At 45.7% G+C, this 22,826-nt stretch overlaps 1 protein-coding gene across 7 annotated transcripts in view; it reads left to right on the top strand.

Annotated features, from left to right (window-relative positions):
- Nucleotides 1-22,826, top strand: part of PPHLN1 (periphilin 1) — a 427,069-nt gene that overhangs the window by 215,441 nt on the left and 188,802 nt on the right. For all 7 annotated transcript variants that reach the window (XM_069228844.1, XM_069228840.1, XM_069228838.1 and 4 more), the window contains one exon: nt 13,165-13,373. In XM_069228844.1, coding sequence (XP_069084945.1) covers nt 13,165-13,373 — 209 coding nt within the window. The remainder of the gene's footprint in view (nt 1-13,164; nt 13,374-22,826) is intronic.

The raw sequence follows: 22,826 nt of genomic DNA, 5'->3' as shown, positions 1-22,826 counted from the left end.
AGGAGGCATTCTGCCTGCTCCAAAGACATTAAAAGTACACAATTCAGCATACAGACAGCTTCTATACACCTATGTACATGGCCACATCACCTAGCCCCTCAAGTACTTCAGCAGCTCAATATAGCCAGATGGTCCTGCTTCAAGTCACTGCACTGGGCCAACCTTCGTTGAAGAAATACTTCTGGTACTAACAGAAAAGAAGCCTCCTTTCTTTAATGCCCCATCCCTCTTACCATTCTGTGCTACAGAATGTCATGGTAGTTATTTCTGCATCCTGCATCTACATATCTGATAGAGACATCTAATTGCAGATTCCTTACCTTAGAATTTTCCCAGGTGTCAGTCTGGATCTGGAGATCTTTCTCGAGCAGTACCCCTGCGTGCCATTAGGTGGTGTCAATCAGCTCTGTGTCCGTCATTGCCCCCACCAGATATGATGTCGCAGGTCCTATATATGCGCCACCCCGGCACACTATGTCAGTTCTTGTCTTTTCTTTCAACGCCAGCCAGCACTGATCAGAAGAAAGAGTTATCCCTCAGTCACTTTTTGACTGGTCTTTTTTCCACTTTTGTTGAAGCTTTTTTGAGTGTTTCTACTCCTGGTGCATCAAGGGTTGTCTTCACGTAAGAACCGGATCAAGCCTTGCCGATCCTGCCATTGGACGACGTCGTGACAAATCCGCACCTTGTGGGCCTTTGGTGTCTGGAGCACGACCACTACCCGAAGTCATGCTCCGAGTGCCGGGCCAGGAATCCAAAGGCTTTGAGGGAGCGCTCCCTAAAGCTCATGGTGGTCCGGCGCGTAAGTCCCTCTCTTGTTCAAGAGGAAGGTCTCGCGATCGGTCCCAGAGCCCTCTTTTCTTTGTCCCACTCCAAGTCCTAGGGACGTTCGGGTAGGTCAAGGCATAAGAAGAAGTCGAAGAAAGTAAAAAGTTCTTCGACTTTACCTCATCCATCAGCTGAGAAGACGAGGGAGCGGGAGCTTCATCGATCTAGGCCTCCATCTGCAGAGCCTTCGCCCGGCTGACTCTGCACCTCTCAGAGTTTCCAGGAGCCAGAGTGACCCCTGCCCAACTTAAGGAGTTTTATGAAGCCATTTGCCTCATTTTTGGGCAGTCCAACTCCATTGGCGTGCCTTTGGGCACTCAGCGTCAGAAGGGGCCCTTTCAATCAATCAATTAATCAGTGCTTATAAAGCGCAGCTACTCACCCGTTAGGGTCTCAAGGCGCTGGTGGGGGGAGGGGGTGTAGCGTATACCAGTGAGGTGGTTTTAAAAAAGCCATGTCTTCAGTTCCTTCGTGAAGCTGATGAGGGAAGTGGTTTGTCTGATGTGGATTGGTAGGGCATTTCAGGCGGTGGCTGCAAGGTAGGAGAAGGAGCGTCCTCCTGTTCTGGTTTTCCTTTCAGGTTCCCTGCCAGCAGCTTCGGCCTCTGTTCCGAGGGGCATCCAGGCAATCCTTTCATAGATCCAAATCTGCACTGGTCATACCACTTTGGCCTTCCACAGTGCCGGTTCCGACGTTGTTCTCCCGGAGCCACCCATGCCCCCGGGCAGCGGTGACCCCCATTCTCATTGCCAACTTCGACACGAACCAAAAGGGCATCGTACAGCATCGACTCCGACATTGGTCTTGCCCCCTATGTCAGATCCTGAGCCTTATCAATACGGGCTAGGTTACGGTGAGGAAGAGGAGAGGGTCACTGGACCTTTAGAATACCAGCTCCAAAACCCCAGACTACAAAGTCTACAGACCTGGGTTAAGCCTCCCAGATACTGGCATGCTTTCTCCACCTGCCTTGGCAACAGAGGAGGAAGCTTCATATTCAGTGGTGGCTCAGAGAGTAGCCGAGGTCCTGGACCTTGAGCTGCCTTCAATGGCAGTAAGGACTGACCTCCTTACAGAGCTGCTTCAGCCTGAGGCTTCATCCTCTGAACCCCTGCTCCCCTTTAATGAAGCCCATATGGATGTCCTTCTGGGTGCCAAACCCAGCACAGGTGCTCCTGTGAACAGGACTATTGCCTGCCGCCATCTCCCTGCACCGGGTGACCTAGGTTTCCTAATTCAACACCCCCCATTGAGAGCTTGGTTATCCAAGCCTTCACTTCCAAGGGCACGTTCCGTTCCGCACCCCTGCTTAGGGAATCCAGTAGGCTGGGTGCACTTAGGAAGATGTTTTCTTCTTTGCAGTTATTCCCGCACGATGTGGGATACAGTTGTGCAAGTGCTGCCACAGTTCCCAGAGAGGCCCGGGCTGTATTTTCCCAAGCTGTTGCTGATGGGAGAGACGCAGCAAAGCTCACAATCCAGTGTGGACTGGACTCGACCGATTCACTGGGCAGAGCAGTTGCTTCGGCAGTGGCCTTGAGACGCCATGCTTGATTGAGGACTTCTTGCTTTTTGGGGGATGTCCAAGCTAATCTCATGCACATGCTCTTTGATGGCACCCGTATCTTCGGAGAGAAAGCAGAATCTGTGCTCAAGCGCTTCAAGGAATCTTGTGCTATGGCCGAATTCTTGGGTCTTGTGGTACCCGCCCCCCTTCCCCCTCAATCTGCTTTTTGGCCCTTTCGTGGCTACGGAAAGGGCGCCCAGCCACGTCCTTTCCCGTCCAGCCACTGTGCCGTTTTTGCTGTCCAGCCTCTAGGTGGCCTGGGATGCGGGATCCATTGCCCTTGTGGATCGGGGAGCCAGCGGTCTTGTCAGCCCACCACCCCCTCCCAACGGTGCGCAAGGGTACTGCTCGAGAAAAATTCCCAGATCCAGACTGATGCCTGGGGAAAGTCTAAAGTAAGCACTCTGCAATTAGATATTGTCTCTACCAGAGAAGGTGTTACCGAAGGTATGTAATTTGTCCTTTTAAGACCACCTAGAATTGATTATGCCAGTAAAGATCTGGCTCTTCCCCAAAAGGTGAATTTGTCCCTTCTTCACAGAAGAAAGAGACCCAAAAACCCCTTAAAGCTGGCAAGCACCAGCATAAGTAAAACTCTCTCTTTCTATCACTCTCTCGCTCGCTGTCTCCTCTAACCCAACCTTCAGCACAGCTGCAGGATTATAGCACTATTCTAGGAACACCTTTCTTGCCATCAAGCATGACTCCAAAACAATTCTTACATAGACCCCACCAGTGCTTCATTTAAGCCGGTAGTTGAAGGTGAGATTCACACTACTTATTTTTAGGGACTGGAACTTTAGACTTTGATCCACAGCTAAACAAGAGAAAAACATGAAAGGGTGAACTAGGAGGAAGAGAAAGACTGAAAACAGGGGCATATGGAGAAAAAGAAAGTGAGAGACAGTGGAGTTTACCAGGAACACATTACTCTACTTTCCTCCTTTCTGAGCCCAATCTTGGAGGAAGTGGAGTTCATCCGGGTTCTCTGATGCAATTACAGACCTTTTGCGTCTGTTGGTGCCAGCATTCCTTCTTCTCAATATCAAATTGCCTCTAGATTCTTCCCTGCGTGATCCTCCCACTCAGCTAAAGTGGACTCCATGGTGAGCAATTGAATCTAATTTGAGCTTTCAGACAATATCAGCAAGATGAGGAGTGCCAAATCCCTGCCTTGATCACCTTGGATTCAGATTCGTGTTTTGCTTTAATAGTTTCCTTGATCCTGTTCTTGAATTTCTTTCTGAGTGTTCTCAATGCAATACTGATGGCTACGGCGTCTGCTCTTTTTCTTCCATCTCCTGCAAATCCCTTTGTGGCCTCCCCAACACCACTGCAGCTCCTTGTTATCTTGGTGCAGCTCCAGAGACTGCTTCCAACTACTCCGGGGCCACCAGGGAGTGCCTATTCTTCCTTGGACTCATTCTCCAAATCTCCTGCGCATGGCTTATTAGTGTCCAGATTGGGGGATCCGGACACTATTAAGACATTGTGTGCAACTGTAGGAAGCTGGCCTGTTGTTTGATGGGTACCTATACCAGCTATCCCCTATTATTGAAGTGTAGGCAGTGTCTAGAAGCCAGGCTTTCTAGAGGTAGTTGTGGGTGAGCAGCCAAGGCTTACCTAGGAGACATGCAAAGCTCATGCAATACCACTGTAGTCACACTGCACCTACACACATGAAAGGAAAGACTCAGTTGTACAAAAATAAAGGTACTTTATTTTTTAGAACAAATCACCACAAAATACTATAAGGATAACCTACTATTAGAAGGTAAGTAATACGCTAAATAAATGCACTAGTAATCTGAAACAGGCATAGAAAAGGTTAGAAAACAGTGCAAATAGCAGTAACCCGTAGTGACCCTAGGGGGAGCACAAACCATATACTAAAAAATGGAATACGAATAAGACATCTCCACCTAGGTAAGTAAAATGTGTAGAGGGGAGCTGGGGGTATGAGTAACTCACAAAGGTAAGTAACACAGTACCCCCCAGCGACTAGGAATGCAGGAGTAAAACACTGGATTTTCCCCTAACCACCCAAAAGGAGGAAAAGAAGAAAAATAATTACACCCAGAGAAGACTGCAAGAAAACCAGCGGAGGATTCCTGAAGAAAGAAGACCTGTGGAGAGATGGGACCAAGTCCAAGAGTCACAGTGGAGTCCAGGAGGAATGGAAGCAGAGGCCGCACCCACAGGACGGGGACACGGGAGTTGCAGAAGAATCCTAGGCAGCACTACAAAAGAGGATCCCACGCTGCAGGAGAACCATGGAGGAGGCTGTGCTTTGCAAGATGGAGTGCTGGGGGTTTGAGCTCCACGTCGCCTGAAGACCTCTTGGAGGAGATGCAAACAAGCCTTGGCACCTACAGGAGACGTGGTGCACGGGGGTACTGTCCTGCATGGGAAGGCAAAAGCTTACCTCCAGTAAATTTGGACAGTTGGTAGGGAGGAACAAGAGGACTACTCTGGCCCACCACCTGTGATGCAAGATCCACGCAGCTCAAAATGAGGGGAGATCCACACAGCCGGTCATCGCTTGTGGTAGGTGCCTGCGGTTGCAGGGGAGTGACTCCTTCACTCCAAGGGAGATTCCGTCTTCTTCTTGTGCAGGCTGAAGAGTTGCAGTCTTCTGAGGATGCACGGCCAGGGAAATGTTTCAAAGCTGGCAGGAGACATGGAAACAAAGTTGCAGAAGAGTCTTCTTCATTGTAGCTGTGTTTGTCGGTTCATGGAGAATCCAGTTGTGGTTTCAGTGGCCAGAAGTCAAAGTGGAGGTTGTAGAGGAGACCTGCTGGAATCTTGCAAGTGAACCTAAGGACCCACCTATGAGAGAGACGCTAAATAGCCCTGAAAGGGGGATTGGTCACCTAATCAGGTAAGCACCTATCAGGAGGGGGCTCTGACGTCACCTGCCTGGTCTGGCCACTCAGATGCTCCCAGAGTTTCCTGCCAACCTTGGAAACAAGATGGCAGAAACCACGGACCTTCTGGAGGAACTCTGACCACTACCCCTGGGGTGGTGATGGACAGGGGAGTGGTCACTCCCCTTCCCATTGCCCAGTTTCGTGCCAGAGCAGGGACTGGGGGGGGTCCCTGAACTGGTGTGGACTGGTTTATGCATGAAGGACATCAAATGTGCTCTTCAAAGCAAACCAGTGGCTTGGGGAGGCTATCCTTCCTAAGCCAGTCACACTTATTTCCAAAGGGAGAGGGTGTTGCCTCCCGCTCCCAAAGGAAATCCTTTGTTCTGCCTTTCTGGGCTTGATCAGATCAAGCAGCAGAAGGGCAGAAACCGGTCTGGGAGGTGGCAGCAGTTGGGTTGCCCAGAAAACCCTGTAAGACTGGTGGTAGCAATGCTGGGGGTCCTCTAAGGAGCCCCCAGAGTGCATGGAATCATACTTCCAATACTTACAACAGTATTGGGGTATGATTCTAACATGGTTGATACCAAACATGCCCAGGTTCAGAGTTACCATTATGTGGCTGGACATTGGTAGTCACCTATGTCCAGCACACAAGTAAAATGGCATCACTGCACTCACACAGTCCAGGAAAATGGATCTGGAGTTTGTGGGGGTACAGTCTGCTAGTGCAGGGGTACCGTCACACACTTGTACCTGCACCCTGCCCTCTACCTGGTGTAGTGACCTGTAGTGAAAATGGGTGCATGCACCTGTTTCACACAGACTGCAATGGCAGGCCTGCAGAAACATTTGCATGTGCTCCCTATGGGTGGCAGAATAACTGCTGCAGCCCATAGGGATCCCCTGGAATCCCTATGCCCTGGTACCCAGGTACCATATACTAGGGAATTACATGGGGGGACCAGTATGCCAATTGTGGGAAGAAAAAGTTACCAGCAACCAAATTTAGAGGAGAGAGCACAGTCACTGGGGTCCTGGTTAGCAGGATCCCAGTGAACACAGTCAACTGACAAACAGTTAAAAAGTGGGGGTAACCAAGCTAGAAAGAGACTACTTTCCTACAGCTACAAATCAAAAAGACCTGGCAACAGACAGTAATACCCAAGGTTATAAAAGTGCTTTCCTGTGCAGAATGAGGACCGTTGTGCTTTGCTGATGGAAACTGGTACACCACTGAAGCCTGCTGTGGACATTCAGGCCAGGGGTCTCAAGTGGGCTCAGGAGATCTGCAAGAATCCATTGTCTTATCCAGCAGTCTCAAATTTGTTACACAAGAAGTGAAGACCTCTAAAAGAAGTTTCAGCCTTTGTCTTTGGAATCCCCTACCTCAATCTGTAGTGGTAAAGACTACAAAGTGGAAAGCATCCTCCTCCTACATAGACAAGAAGGCAAAGTGTCAAAAGACGTAGAGAAAGAATATGTACTCATCGAGTTGTTTAGTGAACCCATGGCCAGTAATGTGCCTTATGTGTGGCACATTTGGCATATACACATCTTTAATGCTGTGGAAAATGTAGGCAAAGATTATGCTCGCTCAGAGCTTGTCTACCACCATTGAAGCCATATCCAGGACCAGTTTAAAATAAACCCTTTAAAACAAGGATTCTGAAGACCAAAGACCAATCACCTGCATTGATTATGTCTTCAAGCCTTGCACCTAGAGAAAAAAGCCTTTGAGGACAAAGCTCGAACTGAGTGGGCTCATAATTGTGACACATCAATGTCTGCTTCCTGCATGGTCCTGCATACCATCAAGCAAAGGTGGGGGAGGAGACTGCTTTAGAAGGTTTCCTAAGCGATATCAAGCGTTGCCTTTCCCCAGGAGACCGAATCTCTTCTGTTGTATGCCATAAGACTTAAGGCATCAAACTACACACAATTTTGGGGGCGCTTCAAAAGCTGGATAAGACACTGATCTAGAGTTACACTTTGTCCTAGATATGTGAAAATTGACCCCTTCTGGGGGAAGTACTCTACCTGAGACATCTAAAGCTTGAACATCTGAAACTCTGCAACAGGAGTCCAAGCACAGCAACATCGCCACTTTTCCTAAGAGCTCCTTAGGGCAGAGAAAACTCATTGTTCTGCCAGGACAGGAACAAGTTTAAAACCCTGTTGACATCCCATAAGCAGGAATACATGGGTTCTGGCATATACCTCTCATTAGCTTACTTACCAGAGGGTGTCCCCCGACCAGATATCCTTTTTGCTATTTGGTAGTCATTGTGCTATATTGCTATAGCGCTGTTTAAACACTGATGCGGGAGCACTCTCAGCCCTCCTTTTGGGATGTGAGACTTTGACAGGGCCACACAAATGCGTTGAGGCTCTCTGCCTGCTAGCGTGCACTCCAGGGTGATTCTTGTCAGACGAGCATGTGTTGATCGTCTCGCTGCACCACGGTGGGTGCGCTTATTCAAAGGGATAAGGAAGTCCCAGCCCCACCGCAGAGCCTGTGCCTCTCCCGTCTGCCTGGAAGCCTACATGCAACACCGGGGGGCTGTATTTCTTCCCTGACGTTATTTACTGTCCTGTAGGCCAAACCCCTAGGGGCCAGGGAAGATAGGAAATTCATGACTTGGCCAACTTTGGACCCCACGGGATCTTCACCGTTTTGCACTCACCAATGAACGCATTGCAACCAATCTGACTTGTAACTTTTGACAGTGCCTTCTGCCTATGCTTTAGCCGGTAGTTGCTGAGCTTCCTGCAAAAGCCAAGGGACTCTTCATCGTTCCCTGTAATCCTTCACGCCATGAGGGGCATCTTTCCTGGCAGGATTAGTTGGTGCAGGTTGCTGAGAGGGTCCTTACGAAGAAATGGACATTGGGGTAGGCAGATTGGAGAATCCCAAGAAAGTTTCAGAAGAACTGGGAACCAGACATGTGCCTTCCAGACCAGCTTGTTCAGAACCACGCTTGCCTGCTGCCTCCTTACATGGGCTGACAGCCTTGTGATAATTGCACATATAGGAAAAGCATAACTCTGCTCCTGAATCCTATCTTGGAGGATTGCATCTATTGCCGCCGCCAGCAGATCTGGTTTTTAGCTGAAAAAACATGCTAGTTCATGGTCCAGCCTCGATGCAAAGAGGTCCACCGTAGATGGTCCCCATCTGTTCTCGATCTTCTCAAAGATATTCAGGTCCAGTATCCACAGGTTCATATCCTTCCATTTGCTCGAGTACCAGTCTACCACTTTGTTGGAAATGCCTAGGAGATATTTCAGCATGACTGAAACAATGTTGGTCAAGCAGAACATCCATAGCTCTTTGGCTAGATCTGCTAGAACTCTCAACTTTGAGTCTCCCAGGTGGTTGATATAAGGGACTGCAGAGACATTTTCATTCTTTAGAAGGGCACAACAACATCAATTCCAGGCAAAATATATGGAGATGTTGCTCGCTTGAGGACCATTTTCTTCCTGTAAAGGAGCCCCTGCATCTTGCCCCCTGCCTGATTTGCTGGCAACCGGCTCTAGGATGATGTTGGTGTCGGAGCCGAAGATGGTCCAGCCATTCCAAGCTTCCAGATATATAAAAGCCAACACTGTATTTCCTCCCTCACTTCCGCTGAGAGGGAAACTATCTCTGAATGCTTCAGGACTCTGTGCAGGTGAAATGCTTTGAGTCTCTGAAGGGCCCTGTAATGGAGCGGTGTAAAAGTGAAGGGATTCTGCCGTTCCGGTTAGTTCAGAAGCATATTCATGTTTATTTAAGAGACTCTCAATGAAGACCCATTACACCTTTGCAGTCTACAACTGTCGTCTGTTTCAGCATACACATTCCACACTGGAACCAACCCAGCGTTCCAGAATACCAAAACATTACCTAGTTACTAAGCACCACAAGCGGGCCTGGGAAGACTGCTTTTATGGAAGAAGGAAAGAGGCCCAGCACACAAAGTACTTGTTTGATTAGAGTTTTCCTTAGTTCTCTTCAAATCGTCACCATCTTCTGGGAAGGGAGGCTTAAGGTCTTCTCTGCTGAATTAATGACAAAGCCCAGAAAGGTTGTCTGTTTGGCTGGGATCAGGAAAGTCTTCTTTTAGTTGATGACTAACCCCAAGCTTTCAAGCAGATGTACTGTTGCCTGAAGGTGTTCTGCCAGTCTCATGGGGCATTGATCCATCAACAGGAGGTGGTCCAGGTGTACAGTTAGACTAAAACACTGAGCATGCAGGGACTCCAATGCCGGTTTCAGCACATTGGTGGAGCACCATGGCACCAATGAAAGACCAAACGGCAGAGCCTTGAACTCGAACACTTGCCCCCTCCATTAAAATTGGAAGAACCTGTGTTGGGGAGCGTAGATAGGGACTGTCAGGTGCAAATCCTTGTGATCCAGTCGTGCCATCCAGTCATCTGGCCTCAGAATTTCCCTCAAGCGATGGATTCCCTCCATCTTGAAATGATGGTAAACAAACCACTTGTTGAGTTCTCGGATGTTTATGACCAGCGGTTGGCTGCCAACCTGTTTGTCCAATAAGAAAATGTTGCTTTGGAAGCTGGAGGGGTAGAGGTAAGTTTGTGAAATTCTGACATTCTGCAGCAACTCAGCTACCTCTTTATCTGTAAAAGTGCACTGCTCTCCGGAGAAAACAAAGATCTGTGGGCGGAAGTGCTGCCTCAGAGAGCCATAGAAATCAATATGGAACCCCCGTATGGTCTGCAGGACCCAAGCATCTGAAGTTAGAGACTTCTAGTTGTGTAGAAATAGCGGCAAGTGACCCCCCACCACACTTTGTTGGGAAGAAGGGTGAATGCTCACCTGTCTGACTTTCCTGAAAGTGTCCTCTGGGGGTGCTTCAGGCTCTTCAGGTCTTCTGTCCTCCCTTGGAGAAGAAGAAACCCCGAAGCTGGACTGGTCCTGCCATTGTCCACAATGGTATCCCTTGCCTCTGAAAGGGCCTTGGGGGGGTGGCATGATCAGCCAAACATCCTCTACCACGACCAGCCCCGACAATAATCTTTGGATGGAAAATTCTTTTCATGAAAGCCTGTGCCTTGTCAAGGGAGGTGAATGTGGAGACAAACTTCCCAACTCTTAAATGAAAGGCTCACCGGACAGTCCCCTTCCGCCACCACACCTGCCTCTGAGGAAGCCAAATGCCCCAGCTTTGGGTCCACCTTGATAAGGAGAGAGTGGTGCATTTCCGTCAATAGGGTGTAGTTGCCTAAAAAGATGACGGCCCACTGGTCCCATCCCGAAAGGATGTCCAGAGGAATGGGGGCACCAGATATTAGCGTTGTCCACAATTTCTAAAATCTTTGTGAGAGGGCTGATAACATCGAGGAGGTTATTCCGCCAGGACCGCCAGGATCTATCTATGCCCTTCTTAGGATCATGGACATATTTCCCTGTGAAGGTGGCCATTCTACTGTCTATGTCCGGGGTGAGGGCCACTTCACTTTACCCGCCAAGGAAGGACGCAGGTATTGAGCTCAGAGGTGAGCTCTGGCCTCCTTTTCAAAAGGCTTGTACTGGTGGTTGGCCAGATAGCTGGCTACCTTGTCTGACAGCGACCCCTCAGCAGAGCAAGGGTGCACCAGATCATCAGGCTCCAACATAGAGGATGTAGCTCCTGGTTCTTGGGGGTCAGACGGAGTTGTGTGGGTTGCTACCGGAGAAGGGTGCCAAGGCCTGGAGGGGCCTTCTTCATCATTGAATTCATCATCGTCCCCATCTGGGATAGGGGCAGGGGAGGATGCACCCTCATGTGTAAATCCTGAGGATTCTGTTGGTTCCCCTTCCCTCCAGTGGGGTAAGAAAGGGAAAGGAAAGCTTTCTTGAGCCTCTCAAAAGCGCTGAGGTTGACCCCTGGATCTGATTTGTGCTTGGACCGGCACTGCAGCGGAGGTGGGGCCTCTTGGCCCTCTAACAGGACAGGAGCCCGGGGCGAGAGGGGGAAGGGAAGGGGTTAGCGGGAGTCAATTGCCAGGTTAATAAGTCTGGGGCAAGCATAAGCCATTTGCATAAGGCGCCTCTCAAGGGACTCTGTCAGAGGCCACCGGTTGATGTATGGAGGCATCCACTCTTTCACATAATTCTTCATTCAGTGGGAGGAGGGACACCAACTCCTTCTCCACATACCTCATTCCAGTCGCTGCGTGTTAGAGGAAGGGCGTGATATAATGTGCTCTGCAATTTTGAGCTGTCTAATGTGGTGCTAGATTGAGCCCAGCTGATACAGGCATCGTAAAGAGCATGAGATGGGTCAAGCACAGAGGCAGCACACCCTTTAGATAAGAAGGATTTATGGAGTTATGTAGCCTTGGCCTCACCCCTGCAGCACCTAATAGTAAATTTGAGTAATGCAGCCAAAAACAACAGAGAAGGAGAGGGAGGAAATACAGAGCCCCACAGGGCACATAGGCTTCTTGGATGACGGAGGGACATAGGCTCCATGGTGGTGGAACTCTCTAATCCAGTGGTTCCTAACCTTTTGACTTCTGTGGACCCCCATTTTATCAATACTGGAGCCCGGGGACCCCCACTGAATCATTATTGGAATCCGGGGACCCCCACTGAGTCATTACTGATAGTTGGGACCTAATATTATTACATTTTCTAAGCAGTCACGGACCCCCTGAGGAGGCTTTGCGGACCCCCAGGGGTCCCTGGCCCACAGGTTGGGAACCACTGCTCTAATCCCATTAAATAAGCGTACCCACCGTAGAGAAGAGAGACGCACAACACACTCTCATCTGACAAGAGTCACCTTAGAGTCTCATCTAGTTGGCGACTCGGGCGGCCCCGTCAAAGTCGTGCACCATGGAATGAGTGCAGAGATCCGCTCCATTAGTAGTGTTTAAACAGAGCAATAGCAATATAGCAAAATGATTACCAATACTTATCTGATCTTTTGCTGAAGCAGGAAAGAAAGAGTGAGCTTGAAGGAAGGACGTGTCTTATGATGGGATACACCGGACATTGGTTGAACTTGTTTATTTCCTTTCCCTGTGCTTGTTGGGAAAGGTAGTTTGTTGAATGTTGAAGTCTGCTAGAGGTAAAATAAAGAAAGTAGAGCATAATCCTCTTCTCCAGCCCTGGCATAGAATTAAAAATGAATATTTAAAATGAGCAACGAGTCTACAGAATATAAACTTTCTAATTTCCCTTGATCTCACTGACACTGCAGCCAGAACCATGAACTGGTCTGTCCATGCTTCGTCTGCAACATGGTGTGCACCTTTCAGTGTTACGTGAGACAACCAGGAAAAAGTAGGGGCCGTCTATTTGATCTCCCATCTAATAATGCACTCCATTTTTTTTAAATTGTCACATGGCCAAATCCACATCGTGCTGCAGAGACTGCCTTCTATTTTCCAGGGAATGGCAGTTTGGTAAGTCTTGTTATAGTTTTGTTGGAAATAACCTGTATTTGGTGTAGAATTTATTTCCTGGCAACTTCGTTTACTATCAGTGTATCTACAGTTTGAGCTACACCACATTGTTTCGTAAGTAACTTTAGAAGCGTTTCTGTTTGGAGTACAGGGTAAGGTTGTGGGACACTAACTAATTTAAAGTTACACACATAGCAGCTAGCAGCGGATGAGGAAGTTTCACCAGTGTGTATACATATAAGAATGCTTTTAAGACGATCCCTTAAGTTGATCTTCCATTTTGTTTTTTTGTGTAGACGGGGCTCGCTTTGGGAAGGACACCTAACATACCTGTTTTTAAGTGGGGTGAGAGACGGACTTAAATTTTGGCATTCCATGTGGTAGAAACTGCTGACATTTACATGTCAAAACTAGAATTAATTTGTTTTGTGACGTGTTATGACGCCTGATATTTATTGTGATCCAAATGTAGTAATCTCTTTGTGTTTATTCAAGGGAAAGCAGAGAAAGTTTCAGGCGAAAACCTTTTTATCCACCGCCGTATATGAGAGAACGGTCACCGCATAAGAGAGACTCTCCTTTCTTCAGAGAATCGCCAGGGAATCGGAGGGAGTCCCCACACAGCCGGTCCGGCTCCAGTATGAGCAGCAGGAGTTACTCCCCAGAGCGAAGCAAATCCTATTCATCTCATCAGCACTCTCGAAGTATGTCCCTTCGTTTTCAAATTCTGACAAGAGGCAGCCTTAAGTCAAAAATAAAAACTGATTTTTGAAAAGATGACTATTGATGAGTGCACCCTCTCTGCCCATTTCTCACCTGCTCGCAAGACACATGTTCTACCTTTATACCATTCCTTTACTTATTACAGTTAATCCAGTGAAATGCAGCGATATAACTCATACTGAATGCATTTATTAAGTGGATACTATGATTTTAATTACCGAGTTCTTTTTGTGGCTATTGAACAAGAGAAGACAGCCAAAGGTGGCATGCTAGAAGGGACACGGATTCAGTGAGAACCTACGATGCCCATAGAAGGCATTGAAATCCATAGAAAGTGTGTCGGCCTACAAGAAGACCAAAACAATAATTGTACTCTTATCTAGAACTGGGCTCCTCAAGGAAATTTATTCTATATCTTATTTGCATAGCTCTTTAATTGACTGGTACTTTTTGCTATACGTTTTTACAGGCAAAACAAAAGGCTTCATATCTGATGGAGGATTTGTTCAGGCAACTATTCATAGCTTTCCAAGGGTTTCGTCCAAACAGCCACCTCTCTGCGGATCTCTGGTCTTTACAAATCTTGACTAAAAGGCCCAGCTAGATTTCATCTGCATTGTACAACTACAGACATACCAAAGTTTCTGCCACTATCATTCTGTGAAGTTTTTTTTTTTTAATTTTAATTGACCTACAGTAATATTGTATCCAAAATATCGACTACCACTATATTGTCAAGGTAAATATTTACGGAACTGTAGTTTTTTTTTCTTCATGCCATATCTACTTACCTTGAAAATGTACATATTGTCAACATAAGTAGATGTGAGGTTAAGAATAGTAAAACTATAATTTCCTGTACATACTTGCGAGACATATGTTGGTTGTTGATTTTCTAGACAAGATATTATTGCAGGTTGGTAACAAGATGCTACGTTTTTTGATATACAGCTTTGCCGCTGGTAGCCAGTTTGTGTTTGTAGTGAAGTGGGATGCAAATAATTGGTTTCTTGTGGTATCTATCATCATGAAAATCCTTTGGATCTCTGGTTCCTGGCTTTTCCTAGCATAGACAATTAAGAACATTTCTGATAAGGACAGACAAGAACGTCTAGTGTGCCCCAGCCTCTGCCTTGTCACCCTTGCTTTTCCTGTTGCTCATGGGATCTGTTTCATCTCTTTTTTTAAATGTAATTTACTGTTTCTGACTATGCTATACATTGATCACATCTTCTGTTGAAAAACATATTCTAATTTTGCTTCAGAGCTTTTATGCTTAGAATGACTTGGGTTTCAGAGTAGTCTTGCTGTCAGTTAATTTGTAATATGTTTTGGCCTGTCATTTTAGAATGTGCTGTTTAAACTTGTTCATTTTAGAGGCGATGTCCAAGTAGCCGTTGTTCAGCCTTTATCTTTAGCCAGCTTCAGATTAATTCTTGTATCCTACCTAACTTAACAAAATACATCAGATGTGTGCAGTGGTAACAAACCCTTTTTGTGATGGCTGCACTTTTTCTTATTCAGTCCAGCGTTTCTCTTACTCTCCCCACCGTTTTGACATGATCTTTACTTCATTTGAATTTGTCATTTAGAACCAAAAGATCAATCTGTTGCTTTGTTTCCTTTTATTCCTCAACTCTCACTCTCTGTTAATACTTTAAATGCATTGTTGTAGCTACGTTGCCACCCACGTAGCTGCATTTCCTCATTTTTTTTTTTTTTAGATCTTCCCGTATAGAGTTTTCCACTTTGTGTTGAGGCTGCCTTCACAGAATAGCAAAAAGGCTTGAATTTCCTTCTTCTTAAGCCAGGCCTACGATCCAAGCTTGAGTAGAATGCTCCCTTTGGCCTCTGCTGTAAGGCAGCATTAGTTCTCTGTACAAAATAATAACTAAAATACATTTCATTTTTTTTTTTTTTTTTTAAAGTAACTCATAGAAGCTTCAAAGAAGGGGCACAAAAAGGGAACCGTTTGAAAAATTTAACCATTCGTTAATTTAAGAGTTCGGGACGATCACCTGTATCTTGTCTTGTGATACTCGAGGGAAGCACATACCTACTGAGTTAGAAATCTGCAGCCCCAGAGGTTGACGTGAGGTATCTACAACCCTTAATTTTGAGATCACTGGTTTCATCTTTAGCCAGTTCCCCAAAATGGGATTTTCATTAATATTCATAAACACTGAATTTCGTGCCCTCTTAAAAGAATTCTGAAACACTTATATCAAAGAAAAACTTTTCTGTCAAAAGTAATTTTAAACCTGCCTATTTAATCCTTTTCTGTCTTAAAAGAAACTCAGAATGAACCAATTTTGAATTCTCACGCTTTAAACATGGTGGTGGCAAAAGTTTGAACAAAAAGGCTGTTGACTGTCACTTTAAGACAGCAGTCTCTTGCAGTATCTCCATTTATTATTTATTTTTCCTTAAAACGTGTTAGAAGACCCCCTTTGATTCTGTCTTTATATTAAATATATTTTCCTTGAGCCAGAGTTTATTTTCAGTAGCCTTTAAAACCAAGGCATTTAATATCACCCATCGAGCAGTCTCTAAAGACTTCATTCTTCACATGGATTGTAAGAGACAGCGTGCCAATTAATGTCCATTTATTCTGATGTTCTAAGTGACAGTGTATCATCTACTGTCTCTTCGTTCTGACGGCCTTTGTCATAAAGGGGTTGTGTATTTTTAGGAGATGCCTTTAAAAATAAGTACATGTAACAATGTCTGTGCTTTTGTGTGTTTCAGGTCCCTTTAGATTCTCCTTTTCTGGTATGTGGCTAGTAAGCCAATTAACTAATGGATTTCTTTTCATACACCCTATCTATTCCATCTTTACTACAAGGATAAAGGTGATCTTAGTTTTTCTCGTCACTGCTGTAGTTGATATGAATTGAACTCAATGTGTGATCATTTTTGAATGTGCAATAAGTACAGGCTTGGCAACATTCAAATGATCCATAGCCTGGTTGATAGTTTTTTTCTTCGTCTCTTGTTATGCCCAAACCATTACAAACAGACCATTCAAGAGTCTTCTGTTGAAGAAATGTAGCAGCTGCTGCACTTTATCATAGCTAAGATGTTTATTACCCAGTGGCGCTTGCCACTTGGTAGTTATAGTTAGGATCACATTCAAGTAGAATTGGATTTTCTGGTTTGTTTATACCTTTGATGCCGTTTGGCAAATGTTCACAAAACTTTCCAAAACAAAAGTTAATCCATATCAGCTTCTTCCTGGAAGGCTTTTTGGGTGATCTGTCTTCTAGGGGCCGAGAAAAAGGGGTGGTCCCAAAACACATTTTCCCCAAGCATTTTTCCATAGGAAAACTGAACAATACCACAAAAATGCGTAAACAGAATTACCCCGGATTTGGCAAAAAAGTAGGGTCTTGGTCCAGAAAGGGTGTTTTTTTTCTATGATTTGATGTAAATATGTCCAGTAGTTTTAGAAAAATTAAAGTTTAAACTTTTCCCCTAGGGAATTTTTAGGAGTGCAATGGATCAACAGAGCTGTTTTTTGTTTTTTTTAAACACTTTGACAGGGCCAGGGGTTTCAGGGCCAATTTGGGGGGGTTGGTGGAGGGGGGGGGGTGGTAGGAAATGGTGTTTGTGGGCGGTGGTCACTGAAAAGTTTTTTTTTTGGGTGGGTTGCAAGTGGACATGTGCAACCTGCGTCTCTGAGCCTCTGTAAGGCCCCAGTGACCCCAACCCTTTGAGCTCATTCATTTTTTAGTGGGAGGAGGGCATGCAAACTCCCCGTCTCCTACCCTGTGTAAGGCACGGGGCACCCCATCCCTCTGGTCCCAGCTAGTATTTTTGTGGGAGAGAGATTTGCGCACTCTCTATCCTCCCCCCCCCCCCCCCACCTCCACCACCCTTCCTGAGACTCGGGGAGACCACCAAGAACCTCATCCTGAAGGGCAGGTGTTTTTTTGGAGGGAAGAGAGCCATCGGGCCCACCCTCCTGAGCTATAGACCGACCTTGGGGACTCCATCCCCCAAGGTCTGAACGAAGCAGTGTCCCGAAGACCCCATCCCTTGGGACCCCGTCTTGTGCTCCAACCAGGACAGTTTGGGCAGGAAATATAAATCTAATAATTACCTGCCTGCACTCTCCTGACCAGGGAACCCAACTAATCTCCCACGTGGCAGGAGCAGAGAAAAAAGCTGCTCCCACCTGGGTGGGAGCAAAGCAATGGAGATGTGTGTGCCCACACTCTGGATGGGTGCTGGCTAGGGAGCTGACCGTTGCTGCTAAGGACTTCGGCCCCCTAACCCTCAGCCTCCAACTTTCGGGTATTCTGTGGGTGTCCTGGGACACCCACAATGAAATAATGACTGGCTCCCACCGGCACCAATATCGGGAGGCGGCAGGGACCATGAGGCTCGCCGGCAGCCCCCAAATATGGGCATTTTGTGGGTGCCACGGGTGGGCACCAGGACACTCACTTTGAAATAATTGCAATATGGGTGCTAACTGAGGAATGAGTGGCAGAAGCTGCTAATTTATTATTCACTGCTCCAAGTAGAGAGTGCCTCCCAATGCCCTGAGAGGGCTCTTTCGGTACAGATTTGGACTATCTTTGTGCTCCTAGAAGGGACAGGGACACCACCAAGCATTTTGTTTAATGTTGTGGAGGGCTGCAGGAAGTGTAGCAGTCCACCAGCAACATAAAAAAAAAAAACACAGTAAGTCTTCCTGGGGAATTGAATCCATGACCTCAAGAAAGCTTATACTTTTTTTGAAGCACTCTGAGCTGGAGCTGTATGCTCGGCAGCTGGAGTGGAGGGAACCCCTTCAGGGTTGTTCTATAGCTGCACTTTGTGACGTGTAAAATGTTTTTTTTAAAAAGAGTCAGACATGTTTAATGTTTTTTTAAAAGATGATTTATTGAACCTATTTTGTGATAATCACTAATATTAAACCTTGCAATGTGTGAATTTATTAAACATACAACAGCAGGCTGGTGTCGCCATTGGACAACTTTGTGAGAAATGTATTTTTCTGCAGCAGGGAGGGAGGGTGTTGGATCACGTGGAACTTCATTTCATTGCTGCATCTCCACATGGGACGAAGCACGTCGAATAAACATATTACCAGACACAAGCTTTTGACAGTTATCTAGGACTCCTTTAAAAAAAACTCTATATTTCACATTAAGTTCAGATTTCTTTCAGTGACTCAACTGTGAAACTAGCAACACAATAACACTTCCTGTTTCCTTAACCTGTCCTAGAGATATGGCAGTGCTGCATCCCTCTAGCATTGATTATTTATATACCAGACACACAGTGACCAATCCCCACACATATGGTAGCCCTAGTTCAGAACGGTTCTGTTTCTATTTGTAGATCCTTTATAAAGTTAATCCCAAACAAGCCTTTTTTTCAAAGAGATCCCTCCTCTCTGAATTACCTTAACAGCAACCTCCCTGACCAGTCAGATTCTTCACCCTTGCCACCCAAATTTAGAGCTACAGGTCCACTATTTGACTTTCAGAGAGTCACACTATTGTGTACCATGCCTCCATCTCCAACAAGCATTGGCATCACCTACTCCTCTGGCTTGCATTTCAATGTATGCAAGTAGTCACACAAGTTTGCACAGAGTGGTGCCATCATTCCATGCATGTGAAATGGTACATAACTGTTGGACCTAAATGCAGTGCCTGTAAACGTTAAAAAAACTAATGTTACCAAGACTGATCTCTTGTTATTTACTAACAATCCAGAGAGTTGATCTGACATACTCGTACACTAATGTTTAGAATATCCCTGTGTATATAAACATTTATAATTTGATTATATGTATGTATCTAGATATGTGTATTTCTTCGCACAAATATATATAATAATTATGGTTTAAAAATATATAGAGATACTCTTTGGGGCTGCTTAACAATTGTGTATATATAATGGATATATATATATATATATATACATATATATATATATATATATATATATATATATATATATATATAATTACATGCGTAACATGTATTCATATGTTATTGGCATACATTCTTATGGGTCTCTGTTTTATTTAACTATCACAATATGTAAATAGTATCCTAACTATTTTTTCTACAAGTGCTTCCCTATTTAAATATCAAGAAAAATAAAAAAATTAAAAAATAGGAGTTGTACAAATTCACAACTAAATTAGTTTGTAAAATACTATGTTATAACTTGATATATTCTCTTTCTTATACATGTATACCCTCTCTATGTACTTATGTATCTATATATTTATTACTTTACTTCTACTGTAGATAAAAAAACAAATCCTTTGAATCTATCCAATGCACTACTCTGTCTTACTCTATACCTCCCTCCATATATCCCCTGCCTCCACTCTGACTCATCCTAAACCTCATTTTACTACTGTGATCTCCACAATTTCCCATTCTAGACTGTTCCCTCTCCTATCCCTTTTTACTTGGATCACTCAAAACCTCATTTTACTACTATGGTCTCCCAAACAACTCTTTTTAAATTCTAACCTCCACCATCTCTCCTTTTACTCACCCCAAACCTACCTTACTACCATGATCTCCCAAATAACACTTTCTAGATTCTGCCCTCTTCTATCCCTCCACTATCCTATTCAATCAAGCTAACAGACACTGCTCAAGTTAACTCATATTTCCCTACTTTTGACCGTCAATCTGACTGCTTTATATATATTGATGTGCTGACCACTTGATAAAGCCAGTAGTCCTTCTGCTTTTTATATCTTGGTGTTCTGACTCTCTGACAAAGCCAGTAGGCCTGTCTTGCTTGAAATTAATGTTTATATTGCGACTTGACATAGTCAGCCGTGCACAGCGGAGAGGGATTGAACACAGAGCCTGGTCATAGGTGGGTGGCGCCGAGCGCCTATCCTCACACGGTGATGGATCATCTTTCTTTACTTAAAAAAAAAAAAAAAAGAGAGATTCACTGAAAACAACAAAGTGATGTTACAATTTGATAGAGGCATGTAGTAGATGAATTATCCCCCGAAGTTAGACGGGATCTGAAAACTTTGTGAGCAGTGCCTCAGTGCGCTGTTAGGTGGTATCATTTGGCTCCCCGTCAGTGTCGTCCATGCTGGAAGTGATGCGCACGGGGCCTATATACCTGCCACCCCAGCACACTTACATCAGTTCTTTACATTCCGCACCAGTCAGCAAAGATCTGAAGAGAACTACCTCCAGGCATTTTGTAACTGATAGCTTTTTCAACTTTTTATCAAAATTATTTTTCAGGACGTTATCTCCCACTATGTGAGTGCTGCTGCCCAAGAAACCAGAGGGGTTTAAACCCTGGTGCCTGGAGCCAGACCAGAGCTGCAAGACTTGTGAGGACTGGCACCCTATCAACCCCAAGACACTAAAGGTGTGCCCTTGAAGCTCCTGGTCACCCAGCACCAGTTGACACCACAGTGTTGACCCCATCATCATACTCAACTCTGATACAGAGCCGGAGCAGCATCGCTCAGCGTTGAATCTGGCCAGAACTTAACCTTCCAAGTTGGAGCCAGTGAATTCTTTCATTGACAGGCCTGGAGACGAGTATGACTGGGGAGAATCTGAGGATCCTTATGGCTTCAGCCCCCCTGAGGAGGCCAGTGAGAACTGGTATGAGGAACTGGTGGATGCCAGTTGTCTGAACACCTCATCCCACACTGGCCTGGTCTCTTCTCCTAGTGTGGCTATGGAGGAAGGGGCCTCCTTCGCTATGGTGGGGAGGAGGGCGGCTGAGGTCTTGGACCTTCAGCCACCCTTAGTTGCAGTCAAGCTGAATGGCTTGACACTGGAGCTTCAGCTGGGACCCACCCCTTCATAATCCCTTCTCCCTTTTAATGAAGCTCTCACTGATGTCCTGCTCGGGGTCAGGTCCATGCCCTGCACAGGAGTGTCTGTGCATAGGACAGTTGGCAGCCACCATTACCCCGCTCATGTAAACTCAGCTTTCCTCACCCAGCACCCCACCCCGTGGGAGAGCCTGGTTGTCCATGCCGCCTCCTCTTGAAAGCCAGTCCTGCCGCAATCCTACCACACCTCTCTGTAGGGAATCCAAGAGGCAGGATATCTTTGGCAAAAGGATGTTTCACTGTGATTAGTGAACACTGCATGCCTTTTGGCCCGATAGACCCACACAGTTAGGGATTCGGTTGTGCAAGAGCTGCCCATGGTCTTGGAGAATGCAAAAACAACAGATGATGGACGGACTGCAAAGCAAATCAAACATTCACCCCCAGTCACAGATCTGGGTTTAATCCATCAGTTTTTTTGCTTGCCATGCCATTCCATTTTGGACCCAGCCATATGCAAATCAGTCTTGACCCTGTTCCCCATGGGAACAGTCCAGCCCGAACTGACAGGCCAGGTTCAAACTGGGTTGGCATTGTGAGCAAAAGAATTGATGGATTAAACCCTGATCTGTGACTAGGGGGTGAATGTTTGATTGGTTCCGCATTCCGTCTTTCATTTGTGTTTTGCTTAGCTTTTGCCCCTACACAGTTGCTTTCTTCGCTTAGTAACCTTTAAACTGCTCTTCTATAGGGCCAAACCATAACCATGCCTACCTTCTTTGCTCCCCTCTCTCTACCAAAGTAGAGGAGAGACCACCAATTAGACTAAAAAAGAGCGTTGTCATTCTACATTGATTGTACCAGAGAGTTCTGGGTGGACAATCAGCTTATCATTGGGTTCAGTGGGGCAAAGAAAGGAATGACCGTACAGAAACACAGTGTCTCATAATGGATAATGCGCTGCATTACATTGGCCAATAAGCAACCCCTTGATGGGCTTGTTTGCTCCTTCCACCAGAGTCAAAGCTGCATCCTCTGAGTTAGTTTAAGGTGTCCCTGTCCTGGACATCTTTCAGGGTGCAGTGTGGGCATCTCTGCACATGTTTACCGAACACTGTTGCCTGGACAGTCAGGTCTATCCTGACAGGCACTTTGCCCATTCATTCCTCCAGCTCTTCCTAGTCTAACTCACATCCAGAGAGGTATTGTTTGAGTATTGATTCTAAAGTGAGGAATCTGCGATTAGAAATCTTTATCAGGTAACCCTTATGAGGTTCTTAATCTATGCACACTAGTACATCCACAGCCTTTGTGGTGCATGCTTCTGGTGTGGAAAGGTTGCAAAAGGAAACTGATGCCAGTGGGCTGTGGTGGCTTATATATAGGCACTGCGCACATCACTTCTGGTGTTGGTGATGTTGACTCGGAACTGAACAGTGCCACCTACCGGCATGCAGATGTACTGCTCTAAAGGTTTTCTGAGTCTGATGCCTGTGGGTAATTCTAAAGTAAGAAATCTGTGCCTGGATACAGTCTCTATCAGATAAAGCGTTACTGAAGGTAAGTAAACTGTCAGTAATTGTAAATATATGTTACTTAACATAAAAAAAATAAAAAAAAGTCACAGAAATAA

This window comes from Pleurodeles waltl, chromosome 4_1 (assembly GCF_031143425.1).
Source record: "Pleurodeles waltl isolate 20211129_DDA chromosome 4_1, aPleWal1.hap1.20221129, whole genome shotgun sequence".
Taxonomy (NCBI): Eukaryota; Metazoa; Chordata; class Amphibia; order Caudata; family Salamandridae; genus Pleurodeles; species Pleurodeles waltl.
This window is presented reverse-complemented; position numbering and strand designations above follow the sequence as displayed.